Raw genomic sequence first — 21,663 nt, 5'->3', positions numbered from 1 at the left:
CCTTCTTAAAAAAAGACGTTCATCACTAATTTGGCGGCGATGACAACCCTATCAGCTGTTAGTGTGGCTGGAGTGTTTTCTTCACTCGGATTGATTAAGGGTCCAAAAACATTTCCAAATAATCTGGGTCGCTCGCTAATTGAAAAGTCACTGATCTAAGTTAAGACGTTAATTCTTGGACCGCTCTTAAATGCAAGGATACGCAAAGAGCAAGTAACATGGAAGCCGCATCACCGAGGGAAACCCAGGTGAGTGGGAAAGTTGTCACTAGAATTGATGATGACGTCTCATCTTGTTATTTGCATTTGCAGAAGAACCCGAATCCGATCGAGGCGCTGAGCAAAGATGAAATCATCAGCAAATATAAAGGCCTGCTCAACATCGCCAAAAAGGCGAAACAGGCGAAAGATGGTAAGTTTGAGGGAGAGCTTAAGGGAATCTTCCAGAATAACGCAAGCCACTCTCTTTCAGAACTCACCGAGGAAAATCACCGACTCAAGGATGCCCTTAAACGGGCGGCGGAGAAGCAGAGCAGCCTGCCAGCCATGCAAGAAATGGTCCAGGACTTCACCGATAAGAACCTCATCCTCACCGAGCAAGTGAATACCCTGAAACGAAAGACCAAGGAGGATGCCGACCGGCTGATGCAATGCGAGATCGAGAACGAGAGCCTAAAGCGCCAGCTTGGGCGACTGAGTGATGAAAACGATGCCCTCCTTGCCAATGTGGATCGCATGGAAAAGGCTATGCAACAGGTCAATGCTCTGGGTAACGAGCAGCGCAAGAATCTGGAACTTTTGGAAGTGGACATTGCCAGAATTAAGGAAGCGGAGGCGGAAAATGCCAGTCTTCGCCAGCAAGTCGTCACGATGGAAGAAGAGTCGAGGGTGCTGCAGCAAAAGTACCAGAGCATCAAGGAACTCAACTCTGAGCAACGCAAGAAGTTCAATTCTCTAAAGGACCGCTTCATTGACGTACACCGCAAGTTGAAGAACCTGAAGGAGTGCAAGTGCGTGCTGCTGGAAACGCAGCACGAGTACGCCGCATCCGTTTCCAAATGGCAGGTGGAGATCATTAAAGCTTCGCAACTGTTGTGCGCAAAGATGACATCTCTACAGGCCGAGAATGAAAAACTGAAGCTGACCAATGGGAAGTCAGACAATAATCCTCAAACAATTGACACTGGAATTGACCGCAAGCGGTTGCTGCAAAGAGTTCAGGAAATGGATCAACTAGCCAAAATAGTGAAGCAGACGCAGAAGGACCAAAGGAGCAATTTGAATGTGGGGTACCTACTTAAGAAGATAACCGCTCTCGAAGAGCTTGCAGCCATTATCAAGGAGCAGCATAGAATTGACAAGGAGCAATTGATAAGTGTAACGAGGAAGCAGGAAAACACCAAAAATCACGCCAGGAACCTTAAAGTAAGCTTATTTCAGACCAAGCTTGATCAAATGCAAAATCTGGTCAAAGTCATTGCGAAGGAGCGTGATAATCAGCAGATAAAGTTGCGGGAGTTGGAAGCAATCTGCATAGAACTGCGCCAGCACAACGAGGATTTGCTTACGCGATACCACCTCAAGGAGCAAGAGCATGGGGAGTTGCTGACGGAGATGCGGGAACTGAACGAGGCGCTCAAAGGACGCGGTGATGCCATTTCACGCCTTCAAGAACAGCACGAAGCGGAGGTCAAGCGACAACGAGACTTGGAGGCTCAACTATCTAATAGTCAGCAGGCGGCGCAGGAGAAGTTACAGAAGATCAAACAACTCCAGAGCCGTGTTGAGGAATTGGAACAGGCCAATGCTGATGCCCAGAGTGATGTTCTGTCGACATCCACAATATCACGAGCAGAAGAACTAAGCCGCCTGCGTGAACTGGACGAGGGCTACGAGGAGAAGTACCATAAGCTCAGAGCAATAGCTGCCAAGCTGAAGAAGAAACTGCAGGAGCAGACGCAGCAGCTGAATGAAATGGAACAGAGCGGTGCCCTAAAGGAGGAGTTGGAGGCGGTCAAGTTGGCACAGGTCCAACTGCAACAGGATCTAAATGCAGCTCGAGCTGAAAACCAGAAGCTAAAGTCCAAGGAGAAAGTAAAGCACTCCAGTGTCCTTAATTTGGAAATCGAAGCAGCCGAAAAATCCCTGAGCGAAGTTAGTGCGAAGCTGGCAGCTAAGTCTAGCGAACTAGATGCCGTTAAGGAATCACTGGCCAGCAAGGAAAACACCATCGTCCAGCTGCGCAAGGAGATCGCCATCCTAGAGGAGGCCAAAAACGGAGAAGCGGCCCACTCCCTAGAACTTAAGGAACAGATTGATCGCATGCAGGTCCAGGTCAAAGACGCTGTTCACAGCAAGCAACAGGCGCTCACTCAGAACAAGGATTTGGAACATGGCGTTGAACAGTCCAAGCTCGAGGCGGAGCAATTGCGTCTCCAGCTGGCGGAGAGCGCCCAACAATACGAATCCAAGCTAAGCACGGCCACCCAACAACTACTAAGCCGAACCCAGGAGCTTGAAATGCACCTGGCAGAGCAAAAGCAATTGGAGACGGCGCTTCGAAATGTGGAACGAGCTCTGGAGGATCTGCGAGTCGAGTACACCGAATACAAATTGAAGGCACAGTCTGTGCTGCGCAAAAACCAAAGTAAGGGCTCCAACCGCGAACAGGAGTTGGAAGAGGAGTTAGTTGCGCTTCGAGAGAGTGAACGCAATTTGCGCGCCAGCAACGATGGAAGAGCGGCCCGCCTGGCCCAGTTGGATAGTCAAATAGAGGAATTGCGACTGGATAACACTGATCTGCAAAAGCGTAGCAAAGAGCTCCTCTCTCTAGTTGACGAACTGCGTCAGCAAAACGACCTGCTGTCACTAGAAAACCAACGCCAGTTGCAATTCCAACACGACCTGATGCAGCAGCATCGCCAGCAAGTTGATGAGCTGGACGCCGGGCACCAGTTGCAATTAAAGCAGGTGCAGCAGCAACTGGAGGAAGCGCAGAAGATGCAAGCAAACGTTTCTCAGCATAGCACTGCATCCGCCGCGAGCGTGGACCCCAGTCCAGAGCAGGCAAAGATCGATTACTTGCTCATGGACCACGAAACGGGCTTGGATGGCCACGCTGGCGACGTCTCTCTGGCCCAACTGGCTGCTCAGCGGAAGATCTCTACTGCCTCGAGACGTTCCCACGACTTCATGCCGCTTGACGAGCTGCTCAACACATCAATTAACCAAATAACCAGCGATACCGTGACTACCATCTCTAATTTCGGACGCAGCGTTTCGCAGCAGGAGGATGAGGAAGCGGAAATGGCCGCACGCGGAGACTTTTCCGTCCAAAGTGCCCAGCTACAGGCAACAAGGGAAAGCCTAAGCATCCAGGAGAGTCGCGTCAAGCACTTGACTGCCCTGTTGGCCGAAAACGAACAGGATTTGGCTAAACTGACCCAAATGAACGACATGCTCAAGGAAGAATTGCGCCGCCAAGAGCGCTCCGAGGAACGTGAACAACACATGCACAACTCCGAGTACTTGAAGAACGTCTTCTTAAAGGTGAGATCAAGAAAGCATTAACTATTTCCACGGGCTCACTTTATTTACTTTATAAACTTGCAGTTCCTTACCTTAAACAATGTTGATGAGCGGCAGCGCTTGGTTCCCGTGCTAAATACCATTCTCCGCCTGAGTCGCAACGAAATGGAAATGCTGAACTGCGTGGCCAAGGGACAGAAAGGTAACTACTAGTAGAAAGATTTAAATTTTAGAATGTTTTCTTATATTGAAATATTGCTTTTAGTTTCTGCAGATGGTAGCAGTCGCAGCTGGACGGGATTCCTCACTGCGTGGAGTGGAGGAGGCAGTCCCAATAACAACAACTAGCGAACATCATAGATTATATATTCGTGTTGTTGGATGCGGATAGTCGTCAGTCGTTGGGCAGTTGCATAGCATTCATTCTGTAAATCTTGTACAATTTTCCTTTTATATATGATGTATTTTAAAATTGCTCGTTGCTGTTTGGCACACCGTACTTTGTACACTCTTGTCTTGTCCACACCCGTTGTGTTGAGTGCCCTATACAGCACCATCGGCAATATGCGCGTTGTAGATTGAAAAAAGCTTTTGCATATATTTAAAAACAATGTTTCATGGTTTGTTTAATTTGAAATTCTATTACCATATAGATCAGACTATAAATCAGCTGCATTGTCTATAAATTAGTATTCCATTATTTGTATTGTATGTACTATATATAAATAGGATCGGTATTTATGCTTACATTTACACATTTAAACGGTGTATATTGTTTACACACAATATAAAATATCATTAACATAAACCTAACATAAATTTCATTAAAATCAAAAGTGAGTAATCAAGTTAAATAAAAAATCTGTCTTGGCGGAATACATATGCAGGTGAACGATTTGAATCGAAATGCGCCAAAAGATTATAGATCACAAGTCGAATAACTACTTAAATACTAATCAGTATTGTGAGCCCGGATCGCATCCTATGCCAATCTATTGCCAAACGCCCGCATAGTTGCCCACCAAAGTCGCCGGCAGTGGTCCTCCTGCAGCGAAGAGGCGCATCCTAGTGCTGTCATAGCAGTGGGTGTAAATGGCAGGCACATACTTCACCTGCTGGAAGCCATCCATCTCGTCCTCCGGATACTGAGTTACACAGAACATTTAGCTGTATTTTGTCCAACTATAACATATCCACTTACCACAATTCCTTTGCTGCACTTGAGTGCGACTGTGCGCGAGGCATTCACACTGCTCTCCAAATACTTTCCGGCTCGAATGTCGTAGAACAGGAGCATGCCCAGACCCGTGCCAACGGTGAGCAGGTTACCTTCGAACGAGGTGGCCCGTATACCGCAGCCACTGTATCGAGATGTGATCTTCTTAATCGTTTGAAGGGTTCGGGCGTCCAAGAGGATGGTATAGGAACGGCATCCAACGGCATAAAGGCCGTCGCTGTGGTAGGCGATGCTCACGTTGTCCTGGCAGTTTGGCAGCTTTCGTGAGAGTGTCTGCTTGAAGGTCTCCGCATTGAAGATGTGAATGTATCCGTTCAGCGAGAGGGCGGCGATCTCCTTAAACTCCTTGTTGAAGCAAAGAGATCGAATCTGTAAAGGATCATATTGATAAAATGGTTCTATTTGATTTGCATTCGTAAACTCACCCTCTGGGCAGTGCGAACTTCCTTGACACTAAGTGGATGGATCGTTGCGAATGTGGGACATGCTTCCTCACCGCCATCTGGAAACTCCATGTGATCCTCGTTGATGCGCCACAGAGCCATGCGTGAGTCCTTCGATCCGGACACAAGAAACTGGTCATCCAGCCAGCACATGCCCATTATAAGGTCGCGGTGCCCACCCTCGCCCACACAGACGGGATCTAGCGTAGGCAGTCGGTACACAGCGATGTCAGAGGAGTTGCGCGCACCGGTAGCTAGGAAGGATCGGCTGGGCGACAGCTCGATGGCGTGCAGGCCACCCTGGATCTCGGGATGGTTTGCCCGGCTGTTGGAGAGCGTTGGGATGGCGTCCACGCGGCGCATGTTCACATCGTAGACGAGCAGTTTATTGCACTTGGTCCCGAAAACCACTTGTCGACTGCTCAGCCACTTGGAGCAGAAGACCTTGTTGATGTAGCCCAGACTGATCTGCGTCTCGCGCAGCATGTCGTGGGTTAGCACATAGCGACTGGTGTACTCCACATTGACGCTGCGACGCTGCAGAGGAAGATGGGACAAAGTTCACGTTAGCAATGCAAGTGGTGCGACTGCACAACATATACCCACATCCCGGAGTCCACTCTCCCGGCTGCGCAGGTAGTCGCATAGGTTGTAGGATGTGTTCAGGACCTCCTCCTGCTGTTGGGGCGTCTCCTCGTCGCTGCCGGAATCCTCGTAGGTAACAAAGTCGTCTGGTTTGTCCGGTTTTCTTCTGCGCTCCTGACGCATCGCTCGCTGCTTGGCCCTGCGCTCCTCCAGCCGCGAGGATACGTGGCAGGACGGATAGGTGCCCACGACGCTGTCGCGGATGGTTCTCACCATCCCGTTGAACATCTTAAGGTAATGGTATAATCCGATTTGTTGTCTTTTGCTTTACGGGTTATCATCCGCAAACAAAAATGGTGGTGCGTAGACTAGAGTGGAACTACTGGTTCCGAACTGAAGTTTGCTGAACCGATTGTTTTGCAATTTAATGCAGACTATAAAGAGATACAAATAAAAGGAAATCAACATAAAAGTGTTGACATGTTTCTATTTGGTATGCAATCGTCACAATAAAATGAATTATGCCGCTCTGGCTACCTGAATATTATTTAAGTATGGTATTTATATAAAGTCGGATGTCGCAAAATATCGTTACTATCGTTCATCCCTAACGATAGGCCATAGCTTTCACAAAGGGTTTTCTCTATTCTTCCGAAATCAGCTGTTGCGATTGAAGTGGTGACTTTGTTTGTAAATAAAATGAACTACAACGCCAAGCGAGTAATGCGCCAGAACTCGGTTTGCGTGGGTTCCAACGACATGGCATCGTCGCCGATAATGATTGGACCTGCCCCGCCCTCGGCGCCCAGCACGCCGCAACTGCAGACCACCGAGGATATCAAGCCACTGCTTGTGCAGCGCCAGGTGATCCTGCTGCAAAGTGGAAGCATACCGACGAATCCCTCGCCCCAGCAGATCAACTTAGCTGGACAGAATGTAGCCGGTGGTGCGAGCGGGAGCAACGTTGCCAACGTTCTCATTCCGGATGATGCACCAGTCTCACTGCTCACAGAGATTGCGGATATAATGCGAAGCTTTGGCGACAGCGATCAGCCCAGGACGGGAAGTGTCAAGCTGGTGGAGCAGATCCTGCAGCAGCAGCTGCGCGGCATATTCAATGAGGCATCGCTGGTGGCCATGCGGCGAAAACAGAATCCCTGCCCGTCGCAGGCGGACTTTGAGTTTCTGATGCGCAACCATCCGGTAAAGATAGCGCGGATGCGTAAGCACCTCAAGGATATGCGCATACTCAAAAGGTTCCTTAGTATCCGCACGGGAAGGCCGCAGGACTTCATGGACGACTTGGAGCAGCAGGAGGAGGACGAGGAGCTGGCCATCGATGTGCACGAACTACACGACGAGGACCGAATGCGAAGATTATTCCGCGCAGATCGGATCTCGCAGATCCTTACGGGCCAGCAGTACCTGGAGTTCAATGAGGCGCGCAAGACGTCATTCTACTGCCGCCATGGGGAGAAGATCAAGAACAAGTTCCGCCGCTTTCTGGACCTGCCCGCGGACCTTCGCATCCCAACGCCGACAATGAACATTCTGGCCTATCTGGCGCATGAGACCATTGCCGCCATTGTCGACTATTCAATCCTGACGCGCCTGAACTCAGACAACCGTGCGACCGAGCCCTACAGCCGAGTGACATCCGCCGGCGGCAGTCCGGCTATGATGCACGTCTGCCCGGAGGTCACCCAGGGTCGCGGCATGGAGGTGGTCAAGCCAATCAGTGTACCGGAGATCCACGAAGCCATGCGCCGTTTTCGGCAAATGAGCAGCCGGAAGATTGGGCGGTATCGCAACTCTTGCGACATCGATTTCCGGCGCAGTTTTCTAGCCATTTAAGTTTGAATGATGTTAATATTCTAGCGTATTTTTATTTGCTCAAATTATTTTTATTTTTATTCACAAAAAAATATACTATACTAATTCATTTAAAGTAATTGAACCCCCTACAATTAACGCGCTCTACATTTTAATTATACAAATTATAAAAAAAGCTATTTTGGCTCGTTAAACATTTTTATTCCGGAGAGGTCGAGAACAACTAGGCATATTCATTAATTCAATTTGCCAGTGGCACATATCCTGGCTTTTGAGGCTGCGACTAAGAGACAGAAAAACGCACTCCAATTACGGACGAGTGAATCTGCCTCGCATGGAGCCGATAAATTGAAGCGGTAAACGAAGTTGAAACTGGCACCGACAGATAAATAAAAGCGCAATAAAGAAATTTGCCGACAGGCGCACTCACACGTGTGCCACACAGACGGAGCGAAGCAGAAGGACCAGCAAGGATGCCGCAGGATTGCAGGAGGCATTAAGAGAAGCAACTCGCGAACGCACTTAATAATCAACTTCCTGTTGTGCATATAAATGTGTGTGGCATGCATAGCAACGAAGGAAAAAGGGGTGAAAATTCATTTCGCAGTTATGGGTGGGTCGTTTCATTCTGCTTTTCGCCGTGAATTGAAAAGGATTAAGAATTATTGTTCAATGTCACTTGAACTATTAATATATTCGCAATTATGGTCATGATTGTTAAGCAAAGACAAATCTTTCAAATATTTTCCAAATAACTTTTAAAAACCTTTTATTTGAAATTTTTCTTATTCCTATCAACCGCTTGTTTATCTGATAACATGCGGTCCGAAATTTGACTTAAAATCTATACACCTTTAAAGGTAACCTCTTGGTATTTTCTTCGGTGGGATATCCTAGTTTAATCGGATCTTAATGTTGATTGCTCTGTGCTGCAGATGTAAATCCAACGGCCCATTATTCTTAATCGATTGCTCATACGCCTAACGAGCGACGGAACCCAGCCGAAGGCTCCTCGATGGCCAGTTAATGAAAACAAGCTGGCTGTGACGAAATGAAGCCAACAACTTGTTTCCATTCCCGCGTCGTCCTTGTGATTTTTTTCCTTGACCCCGCGCACTGCTCTCCCCTCACTGTTAATGTTTCCAAATTTGCATTTCATGCGGCTCTTCGCTTCGTCCCCATCAGGACCATCATCATCAGGTCCGTGGAGCTCGTCGTCGCGTCGTCATTTCTTCGTATTGTCAAGTCACGTAGCCAATTTCCAGGCGGCGTAAAGTCAATATGCCCCAATCCCTTGTAGCCTAGTTGTCTTTAACTTCTCTTAAAGGAAAGGCACTTATATTATATGTAAATATGCGTCTCTATTCTTTATAGCCATTACGATAAATGATTAGAATAATTTCAAAGGATTATTCATCCTTCGAAAGATACTGTTTCTAAATATTTGTAGAGAACTAACAATGATAGTTAAATAGAATTGCACTATGTAAAGTGAAAACCATAGCTAACATATTGGCAATTTTATATAATATATACATATATACATTTATATACATATATATACTTATGTTTAGGAACCTGTTTGGTGAGTGGCTAATTAAGTAAAGCTTTTAATTTCTCTAGCTTGCCACAAAGAGTCTGCAGTTGAGAAACATGCAATTGCTCTGGCTTAGCAATTGGATATTTTTGAAAATCCGTTCGGCTAAACTTTTTTAATTACTTTCGCTTTCTCGAAAAGTCGCTGACGTCAGCCGGAGGCAATTTTCCGCGATGCCCAGCCCCCGAGACCATTGACAGTTGTCTAGGCATAAACCATTAGAGGCTAGCAAAAAAATAAAAGGAAACCAAAACAAAAACAGTCCCTCGGAGGAGCATATTACACGGCCTTTTAATTTGAAACCGTCTTGGAATGTGTTGACACAAGTACTCAGGCTAAATACGCTGGAGCCGGTCTTATTCAAAATGAATGAGATTAAACGCCTCCAACGGAAAGATCCCGCCAACGCCATCGCCATTGCTCCGTCCGTCCACCTATCCGTCCTATGAACGCAGCCCAAGGGCATTCTCATCTCATTGTCATTGGTGGCACAGCATCCATGGTCATGCCACTCCATCCCCGAGTGCGATTGGCAGTGCCACCGAGTGCGTTTGGGTGCCCAGGTGGGAGGCAGATGGGTGGCAGGTGGGTCGAGGTGAGCGCACAAAGAAAACTGTCTTTATTTAATTAGTTAAGTGGCAGGAGCAATTATATATTATATGATCAAAATACTTGACCTACTTACTCAGCACTCAACGGCGATTTTGACTTCCTCAACGCAGATATTTACATCTTGAATTAGGAACGCATGGATGTGTGATGAAAACAAGTTATGCGTATATGAATTGAGTGTTCTCATTGAAAGTCGTAAGTTAAGTATGATGAAGATGTAAGAATGGCACTTTGACTGGAATTTAACAATTTAATTTAGCCTAAAGTGCCATGAATGAAAATTATTTTAGCTAATTTTATATGTATGTAATTATTTGATGTCATTAAAGATTATTAATTAAGAAAGAACTAAAGCATACAATTTATTATATGTATATTCTCCTTTATAATTATATATTAATAACACATCATTTACATTTATTTAATATGTTGTACTTATCAGTTGACTTCATTATAAAAATTCAAATTCTCGTTTCTAAAAACTGGGAACAATTCTTGCAGGTTCAAGCGGTTAACAGTGAACGGAAACGGGAACAGTCATGCGCACTTAGCAGTGGGAACAGCATGCAACAGTTTGTCGCCCCCGAAAATCCCCTTATATTTACCATTTTGGGAATGGAAATGAATGAACTGAAACGTAATACCACCGAATCCTCAGTTGCAAAAGCGAAATTTGAAACGAACCATTCTCACTCGAAGGATGTTGGTTACATCATAAGGCACTGGATAAGATGAGACCGAAGAAATTGTTCGGGGTAAGGATAGGACCTAAACAATGTTACTTTTGTAACACCAAACATTTTTTTGTCAAAGAAAAAAAATTTATAAATATGTGTTTAATGGCAAACACACCATGGGTAAACATATTATGTTTATAATAAATGCAGGTTGAAATATCATGTATAACAAAAATGTAAACTTTTTTATAAATTTAAATATTAGCTATCCTTGGTTACATTAGTCGCCGCATTTAATTGTTTTTCACTTGGTTTTCCACAGAAAAACTAACAGCAGCATACATTTCAATGCTTTCAAAGAATGCATTTTATTGAAAATATAAATTGAGAAATTTGAATAACATGAGGCTTCAGTTTACAAACGCATGTTGAGTAAAATTTTAATGTAAATCGAAACGATTTTAACCAATTTATAAAATTATTTTAGGTAAGGTTTGTTATCAATGTTAGTTGTTTGGAAATTCAATTCATCTGAACGTGTAATTCCTGTTGTTTTGTTTCGTGGTTTTTTGATATCCTTTTATTATTGATTACCCACTTTCCTGCAATCAGATAAATTACATGGCAAGTGTTTAAGTGTCCTTCGAATGGAAAAAAGTAATGACACAAAAAAGAAACTTTGTCTACGGGCTGAGCAGAAATAAAAGTGAGCCACAACCTTTGTCCCCAAAAAGTTGGTTGCACTTTGTTTGAATTTTCTTGGCTCTTTCACGCTTCCGTGGTCGCGAGAGTATTTTTTTCTTTTCATTTTTTTTTCAATTTTTTTTTTTTATCATTCACAATGGCCTCTGTGTGACTTTTGTGAGGGTCTTTGTGGGGTTGAGTGGGTGAGTGGGTGGGTGTAGGATTACCCCGTTCTCCTGCGTCGGCAGATGCTTTAAAACTTTTGATGCTCCTCCTACATATGCTACATGTGTACTCTTAAGAGCCTCCGGGCGAACTTTCCACTGTCTACGAAATGCGACGGTAAAAGGGTTTCGCTCGGCGAGAGGAGGAGGTGGAGGGGGTGGCGCAGGATCTGCGGTCGAGGTCGTCCTTGGGGGTTGAACCTGACTGTCAAAGTTATAATGTGTGGCTGCCTAATTTGCTGTGAAAACTGATTTGCACATAATCAAAAGGTTGTCTGCCCCGGAGCTCACAATTGAGGTTAAGGCTGTCACATAGACTTGTTATTAACCATCATTAAATTGTTTAATTATTCTCTCTGGTCGCTTCTCTGCGTTTTGCTGGCGCTTGTCATGGATTTATAATGACAGCCAGTTTACAAAAGCCGCATGACTTTGCATAATATCCATTTAATTAACAATTATTTTAAGTGAGTTCATTCAATCAACTATTCAAATAATTAGTACTGCACAAAGCCACCTTTGCTTTGGACTTTACGGTTCATTGACATCCTCGAGTGCAATCTTAAATGCTGTAAATCAATTAAAGAGTCAAATTTGAATTACGGATTAGCTGGATGTTGTTTGTTATGGACTAGGCTAATTGCATTTGACACTCGAGTCCAACCTCAAAAAACTGGCAAACATATTTCAAGTTTTCATTAGATTAAAGCAAGTCATAAATAAAACAGCAACATTTGTTGGAATCTTAAAATTCATATACATTTTGGTGTGGCTTATTGAGTCTTGCTATATTGGAACCTTATGCTCATACCCTCGATGCTGGATAAATGCAATTCAAATTCAATCAAATCTTAAATTCATATTCACCAATTGTTCGCTTGTTCGATTGGCACATTATGCGATCTGAATTTATGCTGCGCAGCTTTGCCGTTATTTATCCAGTATTTATGGCAGCCAGGGGATAAACTTGACAGAAAATTAGTGAACAAATGCAAGGACCCGCCACGTAGATGTACTCTTTAAGAGCAACGCGGCTGACCCCTGAATGTGTAATGAGGTCAAACCGTGGGCGGAATAAATCAGCGTTGGCCGAGTATCATAAATTTCGAAAGTGTGGCCAAAGAATCGCTGGTTATTGACCAGGCCATGTTATTAATATTTTCCATATCGCTTTTAATGCTTTGTTTGAGTTCTTGAAAAGTGGGATTCGCAGCACAATGGCCTGCTGAGGATTGCAGCTGGCGCAAGGGCATCGAAATAAATCAAGAGGGCGGACTCCTGGACTCCTTGACTCCCTAGATCGAGAATAAAAATCAGCGTAGACATGCTGGCCACATCCTCATCCTCTGGGTGTGCGGTCTCCGATGGCGTTGGCTTATGGGGCGTATGAGCAACCACATGCGAGTCCAACTCGGTGCGAGTCTCAATCAAACAAAGAGCCGTTGTTGTGCAGCTCGCCTAAATGGCCAAAGTACGAGGGGATCAGGCTCTCGTGATTGTCCAGGCTCGGTTAGCAGCTTTTTCCATCCTATGCTCCTTTCAACTCATATACAAACAATGCCATTGGAGGGCCAGGCTGGCTTAATGAGCGTAAGCCACAAAATCAACGAGTTAAATCGTGTAAAGAATGAAGTTGAACCCGGCGAGCAGGCTGCATTACACTATTCGAAATCGCAATTGGATTCTATATAGATCGATTTCTTTTTAAAGATATATATCAGCATTACGGTTTTACCTTAGCTATCTGCATGAATGAATAAACTTTAAAACTTGTGAGTGTTGGTACATATTTTAAACATTTTTTTTTTTAATTTTCTGTATTTTAATTACGAATCCCTGGCCCTTTAGTTATCACTTTTTGTATGCAAACAGACAGTCATGTTCCTACAGCCAACAAATAGATTTCATCATTATTTTTGTTTAATTTAGCACACTTTCTTCTCTTTTCTGGCAGAAAGCAATCAAATTGTAGACAAAACCATGGTCAAACAATGTGGTTTTAGCCACGGGATATTCTTGCAGTGCAACGTATAGCCGAGCTGCATTTCGTCCCGTTTCCGTGCTGCACATTTATCAAATTCTAATATGCCTGCCCAGGCATTCGACCCACCAAGGACCCTACTCGACCTGACCCCCAAAACCGCCAGCTGTCGACGCTCTGTGAAATGGATGTGTGTGTGTGTGTGCCTTTCTGCTTACGAATGCCACATGGCGGAGGAAGTGGAGCCACTCTGGACATTGGACTTTGGTCGGAGCCACAAAGTATGCAGCAGAGGATCAAAAACATTGCTTCATCAATTTCAGCTCAGTTTGGCTCCAAACAATGTGGCCATGTTGCAAAGCAAACCCAAAGGGACAAATCAATGTGGGTAAATAATTTGCGAACGAGCCTCAATCAATGGGCCTGGTGATTGATTCGATAAATAAATTTGCAAGACAAGCGGCTGCAAATTGAATTCTAATTTGAGTCAAGAAGTTGCAAGTATTGCATTCGATTGGATTGCATGCACTTCAATGTTTAATTATCGCACACACACACGCACACACCTTTTAAATTGTTTGGTTATATTAAAGGCTCGAAAGGGTTGACACGACCAGAAACAGAAGCCTCAACTCGTTTGCGGTCTGCGGCTGGTGATTTACGACGACGGTCTGTCATAATGTCGCAGTGGCCTTTGTTAATGCACCCAAATCGAATCGAATCGAATCGAATCGAATCAGATGGCATTGCACTGGAAATTGGCAGTTGGGCAGGAAAGAAAATCAATTTGTCAATAGCAATCAATGCGTTTTTAAAGCACTAAAGCGCATTGCAAAGCTGTTAAACTTTTAATTCCGATTGGATGGCGGGATGGTAGCAACAAATAAATCAAAGTCACCCGGGGGTCGCCGTCCCTTATATATTTTTTATTTTTCCCCTCTGGGTCGCCAGCTGCACCGAATGAATTAAAAGTGCCGGCCAACAAACATACAAACAAGCACAGACCAACAAACAAACAAACCAACAAACAAACAATTCAACGAATGGTCGAACAAACATTCAGTATAGTAAAAGTTTTCAATTTTGCTACAGTTGCGGCCGTGATTTAAGTGCCACGCCTGCTGTGACACACCAGTTCGGAATACAGAGGTGGTCAAAAGTATTTACACAACGAGCTTTTTTTTCAATTGTCAACTAATTGAAAAAAAAGCTCGTTGTGTAAATACTTTTGACCACCTCTGTATATACGATTCGGAATTCGAGTTCCATATCCCCAATCCGCAAATAAATTCATTAAATACATATATAAAACAAAAAAAAAAATACAAATGCCGTAGCGACGGCGGCGGAAAATGGCATATAAATTTCAACTGGCAGCCATAATTTGAACAATCATTTAGACATAACGTATACACAAGTGCATTTTGTCTAAATTGCTTGCTTCAATTGAAATTAAATTCAATTGTTTTTTTATGGCCAATCCCATGCACTCTGACACTCACTCATTCAGCTCCAAACTCCAAACCCCAAAACAGCAACCGCCAGCCTTCAAAACGGCCACCCATCCGTGAGATAAACAATACCCAATGCATTTTTAAAAATTGCTTGTATTTGAGATTAACGACATCCGCCGTATTTATAGGCAAAATGTTGATACGCTGCCAGGAACAACACTTGGCCAGCCACTTCTCCGGGGTCATTCCGGCCAAATGTACGGGCATGCATGTTTTGGGTCCGTATCCCGATGCCGATCTTGCTTACGCACAGTGGGCAAAAACTAATTTTCAATTTACAAACTGTTTATTCGTGTATCCTTGGGATTCATCTTCAAATATAGAAAATATTGTGTTGCTAATTATATAGCTATTTTCACAATACATGGATATATTTATAGCGAATGTTTGAAAAGTAATAAAGTAACAATTTAACAAAGTAAAATAAAATAATAATTTAACATGGAACCATATCAAAATATTTATCAACTTTTAAACCATGTTTAGAGCCACTGTGCGAACGTCTGAATATTTATTTGTTTTTGTGTTTCGTGCAGCGCGGCAACATAAAAAAGGAAACCGAAAAGGACTAGAGGCGAACCGGGAAACCGGGAAAAAGAGAACAAATCGGGGCGGAACACATTTCATAAATCTTATCCGCGATTGAGCACAGCTCCGGCAGCCTTCGAATTTGTTTTCGATTTTTTGGCCAGTGCTCCCCCTTGCCGGTTATTTTGTGGCCGATTTGTTTTTCGCCGATTGCCATTCGACGTGCTGCTCCACCGCTCCGGGAGATGGCGATGGTCACGAGTTGGCGGGAGCTACGACTCCGCCGGCGGGCATTCCGGTCGCATGGAGGCGGTCTGGAGCAGCTTCTGGTGCTTGTACGGACCGAAACGTGTGCGTGGGTCGGTGGTCCGGCCAAAGGAGATGAAGGCCTTGGGCTGCTTGGCTGGCTTGCAGATGTCCTTTTGGGGCGGCGTCTCCACATCGGCTGGTGGTGGCGGTGGCCTCTCTTCCTGTTTCACCTTTATTGGTGGAGCACATTTCGAGCGGCCCGACCAGCGACGTTGGCTTTCGCAGAGCACTTTCAGGGCACACCCCATGGCGATCATCGAGGAAACCATTACTATGATCAGCAGGATCAGCTGGCAGAGCGTCCAGGTGACCGGATTGCCTTCCTCCTCGTGCCACTCCTGATCTCGGCTATTGGTCACCTGGCGGGCAACCTCTTTGCGCAGCTTGTGGCAATCGTAGGCGGACATAAGATTCACTCGCGACTTGAACGGAGCGGGCAGCTCGTCCGACCACCACTTGTCCCACAGCTCCGCCTCCTCCACGCCGGGCAGCAGGTGGGAGCAGTGGGCACATACCTCGTTCATCCACTCCTGGCATTCCTTGCTCTCCAGGCTCAGTCTGCACGCTGGATTCATTCTTATTACACCGGTGAATATATATATTGTGAAAGTACAAATACATTAATCTTTACATTTCATTTTTCCCAAGCTTGCTTTATTTCAGTCGAAAAGAAAAGGAATTTCTGTAAATTAAATTAGTAATTTAATTAAGGCTAATCTGAACTTCTTTTTCCAACAACTAATCATTGTGGGCTTTCAGTTTCGGATTGTTTTTTTCGATTGCGCCTAATAAAGTTGGACCACTTGATCCTGTATTTCCTTTTTGGACTGCAGAGGGCTGATCCTGCCAAAGCGTGACTGGTTGAGAGAACCGATTCCTTGCTATCAGTTTTTTGTACAGATTCGGTGGCTCTTTGTGTTGATTCGCCCTCCGTTTCCAAGACTGGAGCAACGGAAACAGCCGACTTTCTGCTCAAATTCATTAAATGACAGAAGTTAGCCTTTGGAATACCTTGATTGGAACCGCTATAGTTCAATGGATTACCATCCCAGTCCGCCAGTTCATCAAAGTAACTAATTTTTTGGCTTTTGCATTTTGGAGTTGAACCTCCTGGAACGCGACGTACTTCCCTGCTCTTAAAAGCAACCGGCTCTGGTTGCGAAAAGAGGCAGCTACGCGATATTAACCAAATCCAGAAGCCGATCAGGAAAAGCAACAAGGTCAGCATAAGGCACAGGATCATGGGACTAACCTCGAACTCATCTGGCCTCTCGGCTTCCAGCTCACGCTTCAGTTGCATGCATTCCTGCGAGGTGATCAGTTTATGTTCCGGCAGCTCGAAGATGCTCCTTTCTGCCTTCCATTTCGGCTCAGGTCCACCGCAAACTTGTTCAAGGACTGACATTGTATTTGATGTATTAAGGAAATTTTAAATGGATGGGGCTCACAATGAAATTAAATTCATGACGCGTTATTTAGTGAAATTTTGTTTAAAAACCCTGCTAAATATTCTTTAATTGAAAGATATTTTGGTCATTTTTATATAAAAGCTCAATCGCTAAATAGAGATCTTAAAAGTATTAATTTTTGTCGGCCTTTGATACTTTTGTATCCTTTTCAGTCGGAGTCGATGTGTTCTTGGGAGGGGGTATGGGCCGTTCCGGAATGGGAGGTAGAGTTGGATGTGGCGGAATTGGAGGAAGTGTCGGAGGATCAGGACGCGGAGGAATGGGAATGGAAGAAGGCTTAGTAGGAGAACTCGAACGGGCTGGGGGTTTGCTCAGAAGTGGATAGGGTTCGATTGCATCATCAGTTCGATTGGATCTAGGCGACGGCTGACCACTTTCCGGACGAACTCTTCGACTGCTAGATGGTTGTTCGCCATCCTGGGCAGATCGCGAGGGTCTGAAAAATGGTGGCCATAGCCACGAACGCGCCGGCTTGTTTTCTTCCACATTCTCAGTGGTTTTTCCAACTTCGGGATTTTCAGTTGCGCTATCTGTTTGCGCATCCTTAAAGAAATCTGGGGGTGTACCCGAGATGTAAACTTTTGGTGAAAATAAATGTAAATAATCGTAATCGTCATCGCTATCCCTCCGGTCATCGTCATCTTGTGCTGCATCCGACGAATCCTTTCCATCCATAAACGGTGCCATAATTTCCAAAGGTATGGGGAAAAGCACATTAACCCGACGTTCCGTTGCCAAAGAACGGAGAATCTGCAGATGCCTTAGCTAAGTTGGATAGAAAAGAAATATTTTTGAAAACAAGATTAGTTTTTTATTATATATTATTATTATTATACAGCTGCGGTTAAAATAATAGCACTACTGCAGGTGGAAAGTTGATTTCCTAAAAAAAGGTATTGAATGTTTATTTTTTTAAAAGTCTGATTGCATGAATAATAAGTACCATATGTTGTCTCTCTAAGCAAGAAATTTTGACTCTCTCAATGTAACGGTTCTTTTTGTTTTTGGGCACTTTCTGCAAAAGGGCGCTAAATGAGGCGGTAACAAAAATAGCACTGACCACGTTTTTGCTGAATAAAATTAATAGGAGTGATTGCTTTCGGTTTTTTTCGACATATTTTGAAAAAAGGAGTTGCATTAAAGGTTTTAATTGAATTTTTTTCAAAAGAAGACCAAAAATTCTCTAGTTATGGGTCGGGGAAAGCATTCTACCGTCGAAAAAAGGAATTTGATTAAAAACATGATCTCTGAAGGTAAAACCTACGCTAAAATGGGACGGTTTGTTGGTTTTTCAAACAAAATGATCCGCAACGCACTTCTGTTTGTCGAAAATAACGAAAAATGTGGAAGAAAGCCCTCTATGTCCAACGTGGAGATCAAGCGCTTGGTTCGGCAAAGCAAGAAGGAGCCTTTTAAGCCGGCGACGAAACTGAAGAAGGAGCTTCAGATAGCTGAAAGCGTGGAAACAGTTCGCAAACACTTTAGACAAAACAACCATAATGTGTGCAGTCCCAGAAAAGTCCCGCTTCTGACTGCGAAGCATGTGGCAAAGCGAATCGAATATGCCAAGATACGCAAGGACTGGCCTGTGGAGAAGTGGCGCCACATTTTTGTGGTCAGATGAGAGCAAAATTGTGTTTTTTGGTTGGAAAGGCTCTCGGTCTTATGTTCCGCGTCCACCACGAACTGAAAAAAATCCTCGCTTCACCTTTAAGACGGTAAATCACGGGGGATCCAACATCATGGTATGGGCGTGCTTTTCATACTATGGAGTAGATCCGATTCATATGATTCAAGGCATCATGGATCAGCACATTTACACAGATATCCCGCAAAATGTGATGGCGACATATGCCGAGGATGAAATGCCGTTTTTTTTGGACATTTCAACAGGATAACGACCCAAAACACACGAGGAAGAAGGCTCGAAAATGGTTTGAGCAGAAATCGATCCGAGGAATGAAATGGCCTGCTCAGTCATCCGACTTGAATCCAATCGAAAAACTTTGTGCGGACGTGAAAAAAAGGTTTCTGAAGCCAAACCCAACCATAACGAGGAACTTTGGATTCATGGGGGATCGAGGATCAAGGATTCATGGAGCAAAATTCCTCAAAAACGGTACCAGGACTTGGTGGACTCCATGCCAAGAGGATGCGCAGCTGTCATTGCCTACAATGGTCACGCAACCAAATATTAAGATTCTTTAAACATAGTTCTTAAGATATAATCCATTTGTTGTACTCTTATTTTATTTTTTTAGTTAGTTTTAGCAAAATACGAGAAACAGTGCTATTTTTGTTACCGCCTAAATTTGGAGGTTTTTTTTTGTTTTACCAATTATTTTTAAAATATCCATTAGATCTGTTACCAATTTTATTATTTCGATTGAAAATCATTGTAGTATTTAAGATTAGTGGAAAAAATGATGAAAAAATGTCAGAAAATAGAGAAACGCTGGGGCAAACACGAAATGTGCTTTTGGTGCTATTATTGTTACCGCAACTGTATATAAATATATATATATATAAATATATTATATTATTAGTTTTATATTACTCATTACTTGTAGTGTAATTTGGTTTTCCGACATCACATCTGAACATTCTTTTAAAGCCTTCGAGGCTTTGGCCTCTCCTTCTGCCAAAATGATCTTGGCCCTGGCCTCCCTTGTCGCCTCCGCTTCACTGGCCAATGATCGCTCCAGACTAGTTGGCAAGGATATCTCCATCCTGCAGAGGGGGTACCTAAAAGTACAGATCACTAAAACAACGAAGACTAACTTACAGGTCCACTCGTTCCACTCGCACGCCCCAACGTTCTGTGATCTTTGCAACCGCCTGCTGGATTTCCTGGGAAAGCTGCTGCCTGGATGCCAGAAGTTCGTGGAGTCCTTTCGAACCCACAATGCTGCGCAGGGTGACCTGGGAGATCCTTTCGGTGGCATCCCTGGCATCGTCCACCTTAATGATCGAGTTGATGGGATCGTAGATGCAGTAGAACACCACTGCGTTCACTGTAATCGACACCGAGTCCTTGGTGAGCAACTCCTGCGGATCCACATTAACCACATCGGTGCGAATGTCCACCGTATTAAACGAATCGATGCAGGGAAGGAGAAAAACTAAACCTGGCCCTAAGCAACTCCTGAAAATAGAATTTCAGTTATAGATCATACTTTTAGGTAGGGAAGAGGTTTACCTAATACGACCCAATCGAAATACCACAAGTCGATGGAACTCCAAGGCAATAGTCAGACAACACAACAGCGATAAAGGAAATAACAACAACACTAAAATCCATGATACGAACACCGCTACCTTTTCAACGATGTAATAGCTGTCTGCAAGGGGAATAGATTATTATAAATAAATTATAAAAATTTAGGTCCTTGTAGTCCTTCCATCCCCACCATCTTCCGGGTTGGGTTCCACATTATCTTGCTTCTCTGATTCGACTGCATATCGCTCCCTCATAACAAGAAATTTTTGGATGACAGTTAAAATAGATCGATTTCATTGAATGTTTTTTCAAATGTAAGTTATTTCCGATATTTATTGAACACCTCAATCCGCTTATTGCACATTTCCAGGGTTAAATAAATTCCAATTTAATCATTTGCATATTGCGCTCGCAGTGGCAACTGAAGAACTTAAATTTTATTTGAAATTTTTAAAATTACATTTTTCCTGCTAGCTCCTCGAGTGGCAAACTTTTTTCGGCAGCAAAAACAGAAGTAGACACAAACTCTCAGAATGGTGAGTTTCAAATAAAAATTGTCCACAAAATAAAATAGAAGGCAGAAACTTTATCGCAGAGCGTTGCTGCCCAAAGTTCATAGGCCAAAAGGAGGAAAACTTTTGTTTTCTCGCCTTTCTTGCTGTATGTTCCTTTTTTTTTTCTTTTTCATGAAGCGACAAACAAATGGAAACTGACTGGACCTGGCTTTAATACTGCAGAATGGTTTGTGGAGCGGGGTAATAACTTCGAAATGACTTTTGTTGCTTCCTTGTGGCAGTCTGCAAGTTGCCACTCTTTTTTTATAAAACTCTTATAAATTTTTTTTTTTTTTTTGCCTTTCCGTGACCACATGTGCCAGGCTGAAAGAAAGTTTTCCTTCTCTCACCAGATTCATGGCCCAAACGCCATCATAAAGTAATTTATGTGATTTGCCCATTCTTCTGGTGACCCCAGTCCGGCCATCCAGATCCGAACCTCCTCCTGCCACAATATATATCTGATTGCAAGTGCAGCGACATATGGTCAAGTCCGAGTTCGAGTCCGGATCCAACTCCAAGTCCAGCCAATTATCCTGGCGCGTCACATAGAAAATTACTCTATTATATTTCGCTCTGATGATGGATAAAGTTATTAGTCCCCAAGGGGGCAAGTGTGTGGGCTGTGTGGGTTTTGCGATGAACTGCGAAACAAAGAGCAAATGAATG

General features: G+C 44.0%; 6 protein-coding genes across 7 annotated transcripts; 2 read left to right on the top strand and 4 right to left on the bottom strand.

Annotated features, from left to right (window-relative positions):
- Nucleotides 1–49: 49 nt before the first annotated feature.
- Nucleotides 50–4,135, top strand: LOC117142248 (GRIP and coiled-coil domain-containing protein 2). The gene is made up of 5 exons (XM_033306101.1): nucleotides 50–248; nucleotides 312–411; nucleotides 472–3,548; nucleotides 3,612–3,729; nucleotides 3,793–4,135. Exons 1-5 carry the CDS (start codon nucleotides 219–221, stop codon nucleotides 3,873–3,875), a joined length of 3,408 nt encoding a protein of 1,135 aa, XP_033161992.1. The 5' UTR covers nucleotides 50–218; the 3' UTR covers nucleotides 3,876–4,135.
- Nucleotides 4,136–4,148: 13 nt separating this feature from the next.
- Nucleotides 4,149–6,183, bottom strand: LOC117142250 (DDB1- and CUL4-associated factor 12). Its single transcript, XM_033306103.1, has 4 exons — nucleotides 5,814–6,183; nucleotides 5,190–5,744; nucleotides 4,729–5,133; nucleotides 4,149–4,672 (listed from the first exon to the last, which is right to left on the bottom strand). The coding sequence occupies exons 1-4, from the start codon at nucleotides 6,078–6,080 to the stop codon at nucleotides 4,520–4,522; spliced, it is 1,380 nt and encodes a 459-aa protein (XP_033161994.1). The 5' UTR covers nucleotides 6,081–6,183; the 3' UTR covers nucleotides 4,149–4,519.
- A 253-nt stretch (nucleotides 6,184–6,436) lies between these two features.
- LOC117142247 (transcription initiation protein SPT3 homolog) lies at nucleotides 6,437–7,744 on the top strand. The gene has a single exon (XM_033306100.1). It carries the CDS (start codon nucleotides 6,492–6,494, stop codon nucleotides 7,644–7,646), a length of 1,155 nt encoding a protein of 384 aa, XP_033161991.1. The 5' UTR covers nucleotides 6,437–6,491; the 3' UTR covers nucleotides 7,647–7,744.
- Nucleotides 7,745–15,409: 7,665 nt separating this feature from the next.
- LOC117143818 lies at nucleotides 15,410–16,336 on the bottom strand. The gene has a single exon (XM_033308663.1). The coding sequence runs from the start codon at nucleotides 16,324–16,326 to the stop codon at nucleotides 15,715–15,717; it is 612 nt and encodes a 203-aa protein (XP_033164554.1). The 5' UTR covers nucleotides 16,327–16,336; the 3' UTR covers nucleotides 15,410–15,714.
- LOC117143816 lies at nucleotides 16,322–17,194 on the bottom strand. The gene has a single exon (XM_033308662.1). The coding sequence runs from the start codon at nucleotides 17,154–17,156 to the stop codon at nucleotides 16,494–16,496; it is 663 nt and encodes a 220-aa protein (XP_033164553.1). The 5' UTR covers nucleotides 17,157–17,194; the 3' UTR covers nucleotides 16,322–16,493.
- A 137-nt stretch (nucleotides 17,195–17,331) lies between these two features.
- On the bottom strand, nucleotides 17,332–20,740 carry LOC117145344 (band 7 protein AAEL010189). 2 transcript variants are annotated; one of them, XM_033310959.1, is made up of 5 exons: nucleotides 20,631–20,740; nucleotides 20,420–20,561; nucleotides 20,006–20,365; nucleotides 19,785–19,950; nucleotides 17,332–17,985 (listed from the first exon to the last, which is right to left on the bottom strand). In XM_033310959.1, exons 1-5 carry the CDS (start codon nucleotides 20,692–20,694, stop codon nucleotides 17,332–17,334), a joined length of 1,386 nt encoding a protein of 461 aa, XP_033166850.1. In that variant the 5' UTR covers nucleotides 20,695–20,740. The 2 variants fall into 2 exon arrangements, with proteins under 2 accessions (XP_033166850.1, XP_033166851.1); XM_033310960.1 differs by lacking the exon at nucleotides 17,332–17,985 and adding an exon at nucleotides 19,693–19,723.
- Between the last annotated feature and the right edge of the window lie 923 nt (nucleotides 20,741–21,663).

This window comes from Drosophila mauritiana, chromosome 3R (assembly GCF_004382145.1).
Source record: "Drosophila mauritiana strain mau12 chromosome 3R, ASM438214v1, whole genome shotgun sequence".
Taxonomy (NCBI): domain Eukaryota; kingdom Metazoa; phylum Arthropoda; class Insecta; order Diptera; family Drosophilidae; genus Drosophila; species Drosophila mauritiana.
This window is presented reverse-complemented; position numbering and strand designations above follow the sequence as displayed.